Genomic DNA, 11,498 nt, shown 5'->3' with positions numbered 1-11,498 from the left:
GTCCACACTTTTCCACTGAAGTAATAAACAGTGAGCCAATGTTGAAGCAATTTCTTGGGAGCTTCTGGTAATTGTTCATAAGCTGCTGGGCACAGAAAGTTTCTGTGGAAAACTGAGTCAGGACTGAGAAGTCAAGCCCCTTCCACCAAACAGTTTAATATCTGAAGAGCTGAAAAGATGAATTTCACCTATATAGCTTGCACTTTAAAAATGTAAATGAAGTCTATACATGGAATTCCTCTGTGACAGCTTCCTCTATTAACAGACTAAGTCATCCATCTGTCACAGGGAGAGAAAAACCTATTTGCCACTCAAAACCACAAACTCAACAAAATTGCTCAGAATACTCAGCATCACCTCAGTGCGTGGTTGGTAAGCAAACTGCTTAAAAATAACGACATTGGCAGCACAAGACAGTGATCAGGGCTACAGAGTAAAATGTGCCTTGAAATGGCATCAACTGCTGCAGAGGCTGGCTGGGATTATTAGCATGGCATTAATTACAGTTCCCACACCTTTGCTTCCTCCTAGAATAAAATGAAATATAAAAATAATGGTTTCCAAGATAAGTATATATGTCATAATTCAAAGTACCTATCATAATGTACTTCCATTTTCTACCCCATAAGTAAAAGGTAGAAACTTTTCATGTTGCAGCTTTCCCCTCTTAGCCAAGGCCAGCCAGAACAGTCCTTGCCAGCATCTCACTTGCCAGACATAAATTGAAGAGAGGAAGCCATGGGCCTGTCCCACAGGTTGATCAAATCACATTTAATCATATCAAGGCATCTATTTTTTCATTATTCTGTTTGGTTGATATTTAGAAACAAAAAGGCAACCTTATTTTAGGAATTTGGCAATTAGAATTATATTAGTAGATCAAATTGACATTTGGAATTAATTATAAAAGGGGGAAAAAGGGTTTGTGCTCACTCTTGATCTTTTAGAATGTAAAAATATGGTCTGATAAGCATATTTGCCATCTTGGAAACATCAAGGCTTATTGTGATTTATTGGCTGATATTAAACCAACTCCTTATTTAATGATCTAAGCTGAGATCATGGCTCCAGAGAAGCAGACATTATATATATATAAATACATAAAGAAACTTCTCACACAGTTTTGATGCATTATTTAGCCAGTATTACTACTACTAAATTTTGGCAAAAAGTCAGGGAACAGCAGAGTTCTAAGTGTTAATGGAAGGTCTTATTTACCAACAGCAAAGCTGCCTTCTGCTGGATGTCTCTGAGAGGGTAATACTTCAGTTATTACTGGCTTAAATATGTATCTTATATGATCCTGCTAAGTTTTTGCCAGTGTAAGCAAGGGATGACTGCATTCCTTAGTAATTTGTATTTGGTTGTTTGAACAAAGAAATAGCATAAAATAATAAAGTTTATGCAACTGGAAATATTATAGATATGACACATGTTTCACATCTACTGTATATATTATATAACTGGATATGAAATATGTTTCTCCTCTCATTGGTTTATCTTTACTTCAGTGATAACTCTTTAAAATACCCTCTGAGAGTTACAAACTGTTGTATTTCCCTTGGTCCCAGACAAGTTGTCCCACACATGCCAGAGCTGATCCAGGTCCTGTCTCTGTGCCGAGCTGGCACCAAACACAGCTGTTGGGAAGCTCAGAGCTGCTGCCAGGTCAGTAGAAGATATTGGTTTAAGTGTCTATCTTTTAAACATGTCCAGGCTATCTGGTTTTCATCAGTAACCACTTTTTTCTCAATTTTCATTCCTTGTTTTTCCTTCTAAAAAAACATTATCAGAAATGCCATGATGAGTTTGCAAAGCTGAGTGAAGACTGTGTGCATTCCTATTAACGGCAAAATTTCAATAGATTTTAGTGTGTCCAGGTTTTCCCTCTGAGCACTCCACCACGTTTGCTATGCAGATGGGATTTCCTCCTGTACAGATCCTGTACAGATCCTGCAGCTGGACCTGGGTGGGCAGAAGCAGCTCTGATTTCATCCATGCTGTCCATAACCCTCCCTGCCTGCTCAGCTGCACAAACTGCTGACTACTGAATCCTCAAGGTGAAGGACAAGACGAAAAACATTTTCAGGGATTTGAAAGGATGGAATTAACAAGGCAGGAGAATGTAAGTTTAAAAGCCAGGATAAACAATACAAAGATTTTTTTCCTTTCAGGAAGCTGAAAGGAAAATTGTCTGGAAATGTGCAGTTGATGGACAGCCTGCTAACAGTAAAAACAGGAGTCTCTGAAATGCTAGGAAATAAAAATTCATGACCCAAATTAAGAAATGTGAACTTGACAGGTGCTTCCTGTGGATGTGGAGATGAGGGAAGTAGAAGAGGGTTTCTCAAGTAAAGGATAATGACGATGCAGAGATCAGGTAATTTGTTTCTGCTCTCCAAGGCAGCTCAGCATGGGGGGATCCTGCCCTGCTAATCAAGCCGTGCCCCGCTGCGTGCATGGGTGCTGCATCTGTGCAGGGGCTCTCGTGGCACTGAGTGGAAAGCTGAAAATTGCTTTCCTCAGGCTGCAGCAACTTCCCTCATTTACAGGAGATGCTCAAGGGATCAGTCCATCTCCCGGCTTTCCAGCAGAACAAACCCAAGCCATGCTGGAATCGTTCATCAGCTGGGAGTCTGAGGATGTAACTGTGTGTTTGCCTCACTTCACTGACAGGCTGATTCCCTGGTGAAACATTCCATGGATTTTATCCAGTCTGGCTTTAAAACTGTGAGGTTACAGGCTCCTTCCACTTCTGATCTAGTGACATTCAAGGTCAGGAAGTTTTCACTGACAAGGAGTTTCAGTTTGCCTCAACAATGTTACTTCATTCTTAATTGCATTTTCATAAATTAAGGTTTCATAATTATTTCAGTCTTGCTGCTTAAGTCTTCCAAACCTTTTTATTGGAAACTAATATTCCTCTAACCCTAAGACTATAATTTAACTACGCTAAACTTAATTATCTCTGCTGCTCTCCTCTCCAAAATAAGATCTTTTGCTATTTTCTGCAGAAATTCCTGTATCCTGTCTCTTGTTATATGTATTAGACAGCACAAAGACTTAAAATTTTAACCTGCTTCATCTCTCCAAACTGGAATTGAGATACTACACATCTTGAAATATATAAAACAAATACCACATTTCTGCCATGCTCAGGGCAAACTACTGAAGCAGGTTATCTTCACTGTCAAGGGCTCCCTGCGGAGGATACCCTCCCTCTTTTCAGAAAAGAACCATTCACTTTAGAAAATGAGTTCCAACTTTTTGAAAATTTAGAGAATATGTTTAAGAGAATATGTTCCTCCAGCCTAGCACAAAACAGGCTTCTCTCTTTCATGTGTTTCCTCGTTTTTCCAGCCTGTAAAATGTTTCACCAGAGGAAGGGGACACCATACAAACCCCTATTGAGTTATGATGCCGTGGAGCAGAAAGGCAAAGCTAGCAAGATGTACCTACTTTTTTTTGTCACTGGCAAAGTCGTGAGTTCCACAGCACTGTTGTGGCAGATTTTATACCAGCAGCAGCACTAATTGTAATAATCAGCAGGAATTCAAAGAAGCATGGTTGAGAATGTGTGTGCCAGCCTAGCAAGGGGAATCTAACAGCCCAGTGAGACACCATGTTCCAAGATTTTATCCTCACAGACCTGACTCCAAAGGCCCATATCTAACTCCAAAGGCAACCAGTCAAAACATGTAAAATTTAAAATTTCACACTCCCTTTTTGGCATTTCCAAGAAGCTTATGACACCTGAAAATTTTAATCCACCATATGCTTCACTTGATTCCTGAACTGCTCTTCAGTTCTTTCAGCATTCAAAGGGAGCCTCAGCTGATAAAAGATGCACCAGGAACCCACGGTTCAGGCTGAAAGGGCTCTTACAACCTGGGACAGATTCACTTCACTGAGCATTAATCCACTTTAATCCAATTGGATCACATACCAAACCAGCAAAATCCTTGAGGCTTTGACAGCACCAGTTCTGCTGATATTTAAAGGTTAACAAAATCAGTAGATCCTGTGCTTCTTGTATCTACACTGAGAACTCTGGCTGATAATCTGTACAATGAGTTAATGAATATGAAGTAGAGGCCACACACTGACAGCACTCTTTTTTTCCCCCCCCAATAGGATGTAGAGCCACAAAATCTTGTATCAGAATGCAAGTGCCATAAGATAACCATGCTTCAATAACTCTGTCATTTCAAGAATATCAAAGTAAGGAAAAAATATAAGATGCAAAGCATTCCATTTTGAGACCACCTCCTCACTGCTTGAGAAAGCAAAGTCTCCCTAAATCTCTGAATGCCTCAAGCAGGCACAGCAGATAAATGATCTGGGGTGGGAGATGACAATCTCTGAGACCAGGAGGATGGGAGAAAGCTGCAGAGAGCTAAACTGAAATCTGTCAAGTGCATCATCTTGCTGTAGCACTGTCTCATTAAAGATGTAAGAGCACTTGCAGCTGTTAAATACCGAGAAGGAACAGCTTAAAATCCAAGTGCAGCCCTCAGAGGGGATCCTACAGAGCAGCAAGATTTTTAAAGACTGATGAAAACTAGAAGGAAACCCAAATTAGAAAAAACACACAACAAACACAATTTAAAAGTATTTAAAAACACATATAAACTCTGTGTATAAAAGCCTTCCTGGAAGGCCCTGCAGGAAGAAACGATGCTCGCTCACCCCCATGACATTTGTCTCCAACAAACCAGTGCTGTGACTGACACACTCTGCACTCAAATGCAATGGAAAACCAAGGCCTTGACCAGCTGCAGCCTTCCTGGAGGGATATCAGGGCTCCCAGGAAAGAGCTGATGTTTATCTGTGCCCAGGATGGCTCCAGGCTGCCCATTTCCCCGGGTTTCCCATTCTCCTGGGCAAGAGCATGCTGATTCAGTCCAAGCCCTGCACAGCACAGGAAACAAGTTTATCCCAGAAGATGCTGAAGTGACAGACTCAAAATAAATGAGAACTTCAGGATCAAAGGCAAGATGTAAAATGTTAAAACATATTCTGTCTCAAGGTCACCCATACAAAAATTATTACGGATTCTGTAATAATAGAAGCAGTTGCTTCACTGAAATTAATTTATTTTGAGAATATCCCTTTTAATCCTCCATGCATTTTTTAGCACAAAAAGTTGAGTTTTATCACAACCTCCTTCATAAAACTTAATATTGTATGTCTGGTAATGTGGCTGTTTCAACAATTCCTCATTGGAAATTCCCACATCTGTGAAACCTTGGCAACACTGTTAGTAAGTGACCTACACAAAGTTTATTAGAAAATTTTTACTGAATATCCTCTGTTTAATGTAAACAAGGCAGGAGGCAAAACAAGGAGTATATATTTTATATAATTACACTATTTTACAGGGCACAGAAAGCATTGAGGACATGGTTTGAAAACCCTGTATGATATGCAATATCAGATATGGATTTTCCATGTAGCCCCAGGTCTAGTCCAGGACCCTTTAATCTCACCAAGTCCTTCAGGTTAGTATTTCTTCTAGCAAGACAAAAGAGCACTAATAAAATGTCACCTGTGAGATTGCACAGCAGGTTATGGTAGAAATTACCATGCACTTACAAAGCCATTCCATGATTACTTGTGCCCTGTAAAATGAAGTGTGGCAATCTTTACACTAATCATAGTGTAAGCAAGCTTGGGATTCTGGTCCTTTTATATATATATGTATATATATATATACATAGGTGATGTACAACCAGACTCAAGCTGTGCATCAAGTCACAGCTTTTATATTGCACAGACAAATATAGAGTAAGAACATTACACAGACAGAATCTGAATACCAGGAATATTACAGTCAGAGGAGAACCTAAGGACAAACTTGTTCTACCAGAGCTAGCACATGGCTTATTACAAAAATTTCTAAATCAGTCTAAATCAAATACATACTATAAATGAAAAAAAAAAAAAAACAATGCTTCTATTTACACACGTGTGCATCAAAGATTAGAATGTGGTTTGGATCTGCTTTTTGAAATAAAAAATTATTCTATCCCATCTCAAGTATTTCTATCTAATACCAGTGGCCCCATTCTCTAAGGTGATGAGCACTTTTCTTTCCCACTGACATCTGGAGGATCTGCACAAGCCATGAACTCTTCAGGCCAAGTACTTTCTCTGGTGGCCCTCTCTGGGTAATAAATAACCACATACAAACACATGCACACAGAAACAAAATGGGCTCCTCAATGATATGCATAGATCAAAAAGGTGAAAACATGGACCTGAACTAACTTCTAATCATTAAAAAAAAAAAGTGCATGAAAAATATCTCCACAAAAATAATTAAATGAGTTCCATCTCTTAAGAAAGATTAAAGCACTTTTACAAAAGTAAAGGTCATTGTCATCAGGTATGGTAATAAGGGTTTGCAGGCAGCACTCACAAAAGCAGTTTAGGTTACAGCAACTTTAAGGATTGCTTCAGTTGTGTGAGGATGGATCCATAGCCTGAATTTAACGGTGCTCATAGTTCAATCTACTTATTTTTCTCATGGACAAGCTTAAGGAGCTGTGTTTGCAGCTCTGCAGTGCTGTGCATTAGAACACCACAGAGGCTGCAGCCTTTCAGGGTGGTGAGTTCAGCTACCACTGAAAAGAGCCAAACAAAGGAAATGATGTTAATGCTTTCATTTGAGATCAGGCAACTCTTGAATGGCTTTATCAATTCTTATATTACTCGGAATGCTCGTTCAAGTTTTGTTTAACATTTCACTCACTTTCATTTATAGCAGTATTATCACTTCCAGTTTCCACTGAAATTGGGACATTAGAAGTATTCTGGATCATATGCTTAAAAAAAAAATAGATGATTTGAGGAAAAAGTAATTAAGCTCAAACAAAACCAACAAAGACCCAAATTCAGTACAGCATCAGCATTTCTGCTCAACTGCTTAACTTGGTACATGTACAAAGATTGTGATTTAAGGAAAAAATACTTGAAATTAAGCTTATATTTAACTGTTTGGCTGAATTGGGACCTTATAAATAACAAATGTATGCATTAAACATCACTCTGCATAGACATCAACATGTTCTAAACTATGTGTCAGGTATTAAGTAAACTCCTAATGTGGACTGTCTGCAATGCAGATCACTAGAAATTATTTGCTATATTCAAGGTATGTTTCTCAAGAAGAAAAATGAAGTGTAATTTTTTCAAATTTTGTCCTACTATGCTACTTGGACCTGAAAACACTTGGAGGTAAATGCAGGAAAAACCCAGTAGGTGAAGAAGTAAAACTTGCTTTTGTTTACCAGAGAAATGCAACAGTGTTTGCAAAAGTGTCCCAGTACAGGGAGCCACTGAATACAGATTTTACCTACAAAAATGTTTCCCTAGTTCTAGAACTGCTTTCTCCAGCTGAACCTGTACTGGAAGCTTTTACAGCAGGATGCTCTTCACTGGTGACAAGAATAAATTTAGCCCATTAACTGTGACACTGCTCTAATTAACCTGCTAACTTAGAAGGTCTCTTAACATCCAGCTTCCATAAATATTAAAAAACAAGACCTCAAAGGCATAGATAAAGAGCAGAATCTGATTCTAGGTACAGTCATGTAAATCCAGAGGAGTTGTAGTGACTGAATAAATTAGACCATGTTTGCATATGAGCAATGACATCTGAAATGGGCATTAGATGTGCAAACAGGGGGCAGGAAAGGAGGAAAGACAATGTAAACAGAAGGAGCTGAGCTCTACCTGGCCTTGCTCAAAGGAGGGGAAAGGGGTTCTACCCACGAGTGTGGGGAGCAGGACAGGTCACTAGGAGTGACTGCAGTGAGGACCCTCTGAGCAAAGCTCCCTGAAGTGGCCTCTGCTTGCAATGCCAGTGCCTGCCCTGCCTGATGGCATTCTCAGGGAAAAGGGGTCACTGAGAGGCATTCCTGCATCCCAGCACTGTGAAAAGCAGGTGCAAATTTTGGTCCTAAGTAAGTTATCAATGCTTTAAGTGAGTTGGCATCACTGTGATGGTTAGATAAGCAATAAAAATGTCTCTCTAAAGAACAGAATGCTTATGCTGCCGATTTTCAAGGCACAAAAGATTCTTAAACCAATTCAGACTAATATCAATTTAAAAGAAATTAAAAATACTGTTTCAGCAACAACTACTTATGACCTATAATTAACCTATAATGTAAAGGTGACATGAGGCAAACAACTAGAGTTCCTATGTAAAAAGCTAAAGCAAATCTAGTTACATGGATGACCTGGAGACCAATCACTTGGAATGACAGAGACAAGCATGCTACAAACATGTACACTTCAGATATATTTGTTATGGATGTGATGCCAAATCAGGATTAATTTCTTTAGTATTGATCTTAGACTGATAGATTTCTTGGAGTAAACCAATGAGGAATCAAGCTCAGAGTTGTACTTAAGAACTACCAAGAGCAAAATGATCCCTCATTAACATCTCCTATTGTATATGGATTGGTGGATTTTTTTCAACTTCTTCATTTTTAATAACATACGTTGCTACTATAGGTGTGTTTTCCTTTCATACATCCAACTGAAAAGAAGAAGAATTAACACATAAAAATGTTATAAAATTAATTTGCTTTTTTAAAAGTAATATGGTCACAAAGAGCAAATTGGTGCACAGGACATACAAGAGCCCAAACTCTCTAAACACTGTCATCAGAATGACCAAGGTCTGATGGCTGTGGTTCTTCATGCAACTTTTGCAGCTCTTCACACAGAAATGCTGCCTGTTGGTTTCTCCCCAAATGCTCATACTCCAAGTCCATTTGCAATCTCAACATCTGGTGAAAGCAGCTTGTCTTGCCAACATCCCCTTTTGTGCCACTTTGCCGGAGGCACCCCCTTGTCTCTGGGCGCCGTCGGTGGCCCCGGGGGGGCTGGCCCGGGCTGCTCAGGGCGTGGCTGAGGTGTGGTACTTGACAAAGGCGATCGCGGCCAGCTCCTTGCAGAACTCCTCCAGCACAATCACGCCCTCTAGTAACGTCATGTGGTCAATGCTGGACGGGAAGAGAATTGCAGGAATCAGGATTGGCACACGCACAAACCCAGCCACGCGTCCCGGAGAACGTGTAATGTGTTTACTCACATGGGCCCTTCTGGCTCCAAGCCCAGCAGGCGTTTTCTGACCAGCAGAAGTTTGGGAGTGAAATCTGGGATGCGCTGGATTCTAACCATGAGGTCCCCGACGACCTGTAAAGCACAGGCCATCAACACACAAAGTTAACACCGATGGCAGCCTCAGTGCCCACTTCAGCATCCTCACAGAACAACCTGCAGAGAGGCTGCTCTGCCCAAAAAGAGGGTGAGTGAGTGCAGAAAGTAAAGAAATATAAAAGCCTTACTTGCACTTGTCACAAATAGCATTATTTGCTTTAATTACATCAATGATTAATTTGTCTTTTTAAATGTTGACATAGACAATCAACCAGTGAATTCCTGGGCTTAGGGAAGGCGCAAGAGGAGAGTGAAGGATGTATTTTGGAACAGGGAGGGCTGCTGGGAGAGAGGGAGCCAAGCCCTCTGTTATACTGGCAGCATCATTAACAGGCTTCTGACCAGCTTAATAACAGCTGGTGCGTGGGGTAAGCGAGGGACTCTGACTGAGGACACTGCAGTGTGACAGGCACCCAGCCAGCACTTCTAGGATGCAAGTCTGGCAGGAAGAGATGGAACTGGAGGAGAAGAAAGGGACTTTTGATAAATCCACGACTTAACTGTCAAGAATACCCTTCATCAGAAAAAAAAGAGCATGAGCAGAGATACCCATGTAGGCCCAATCTTGATTTGAAATCAGCTTTCAATGACAAACATTTACCAACTTAAAATACCCAGCAATTACTACCACGAATGACAAAGTTATTAAAATATATTACTGCTGTACTTATTGCTGTGTAATTGTGTAATTATTGCTGTGTTTACTCACCCTGACAATCACAGAGAAGAGAGACTTGCAGCCAGAGGCGAGGTTGACGTAAGGATCCAAAAGGTATTCGTGTATGTGAGGATGGGGAAACAGGGACAGTTTGGACAACACTGAAGTAACTTGTAAATTTACATCATAGGGCTGCAGAAAGAGGGAAACACAGTGCTTAGTTATTTTCATGCTGCCTTCTTTTCATCCACCTCATGTTTATTTAACTACCCTTTTTACACAGGGTTATGAATACATAAAGATAAAAAGTTAGATTAGAAGACAGGCCCAACCTCTGCTTTTCACAACAGCAGTGCTGTGAATATGACAGTTGGGCATTTGATGTTATTATCTGTATTGCTGCAAAACCACTTGAAGCTTTTGCACACTTGTTTATTGCAGGGCAAGTTTTCTTCCCATAAAATATTTCTTCAGCTAAAGAAATAGCATGGAATCAGCCTAGATTAAACATCTGCTTGCTTCTCCTGGGAAATTGTAAAGTATATGAGCTCAGGAAATTGCCAGAGACAAATCCATGTTTACAGCTAATATGTTATTTCTCTCCTACTTTATTTTTTCCTGGGAAAGAACCACTGCAGAAGGCCTGGCCATTTTGTGGTAGCAACCCATGGGAGATGAAACCAGTCCTGGGCTGGGAAAGCAGCAGGAAATTCTGAGCTTCTTGTCTACCTCCCTTCCCCAAATCAATCAAATGGGAGAGGCAACACTGTCAGATGCTGGAAAATGCTTATCAGTCATAAGGAATAAAACAGTATCTAAATTTCCAGGAAAAAAAGTGCCTAGTTTAAAGGATTTGACCATTCTAGTAAGAAATTTATTTCCATAAAAGCAAGCATTTTCAACATGGCTTCTTTATGTTTCAAAACTTTTTTTTTTTGTCTTTGATTTTGCCATCCCAGTGAAAACAAGCTGACATTTTAATTCAGCCCAGAATTTACAAACTAGTAGAACCTCCTTCCATTTCTTCAGTGGCAGAACACACTAAGTTGACAAGAGAGGGACAGACATTCCTTTGGTACACCTCTGTGTCAATCAACCTTGCTGATCTAAGTGGATTACAGGGCCCTCATTTAATCTCTGACTGCATATTGGCATTAATACCCTCACTGGCATCATCACACTGAGAAGAGGAGGATTCAATGACTTCAAATTCTCATCTTTATGCTCTCAAGTTAGCATCCCACTGAAGAATAAGAGAACAGATTCTTCCCCCTTTCAGATCTGGGAGATGTGGATGAATCCAGGCTCAGATTAAGACAGATACATTTAGCCATGTCTGCATGTCTAAGCTCTCATTAGCTGACTCACCAGAGATCTGACACCTCATACCCTGCCCACACACAAACATCTCCTGCCATCTCAGAGCTCCCAAGTATCTGCTGGTCTCTGGATGGTTCCACAGAGGGTGGATCCTGCAAGATCTGTGTTGGAACCACGAACTTCTGGGAATATCTTGGACACCACAGAAATGGCAACAGATAGCTGAGCTCAGGCACCTGAGTGGAGCTTTCAGTCCACAGAATTGAGGAAGCGAGTGATTCAC

At 40.3% G+C, this 11,498-nt stretch overlaps 1 protein-coding gene across 2 annotated transcripts in view; it reads right to left on the bottom strand.

Annotated features, from left to right (window-relative positions):
- Window positions 1–8,645: 8,645 nt before the first annotated feature.
- FHIP2A (FHF complex subunit HOOK interacting protein 2A) overlaps window positions 8,646–11,498 on the bottom strand; it is a 30,316-nt gene continuing 27,463 nt past the window's right edge. For both annotated transcript variants that reach the window (XM_074545268.1, XM_005481080.4), the window contains 3 exons: window positions 9,947–10,087; window positions 9,110–9,213; window positions 8,646–9,020 (listed from right to left, as the gene is read on the bottom strand). In XM_074545268.1, the coding sequence (XP_074401369.1) occupies window positions 8,915–9,020; window positions 9,110–9,213; window positions 9,947–10,087 (351 nt within the window). In that variant the 3' untranslated portion in view covers window positions 8,646–8,914. The remainder of the gene's footprint in view (window positions 9,021–9,109; window positions 9,214–9,946; window positions 10,088–11,498) is intronic.

This window comes from Zonotrichia albicollis, chromosome 7, assembly GCF_047830755.1.
Source record: "Zonotrichia albicollis isolate bZonAlb1 chromosome 7, bZonAlb1.hap1, whole genome shotgun sequence".
NCBI lineage: Eukaryota > Metazoa > Chordata > Aves > Passeriformes > Passerellidae > Zonotrichia > Zonotrichia albicollis.
Note: the sequence above shows the minus strand (reverse complement) of the source record. Positions and strands in the feature narration are given on the sequence as shown.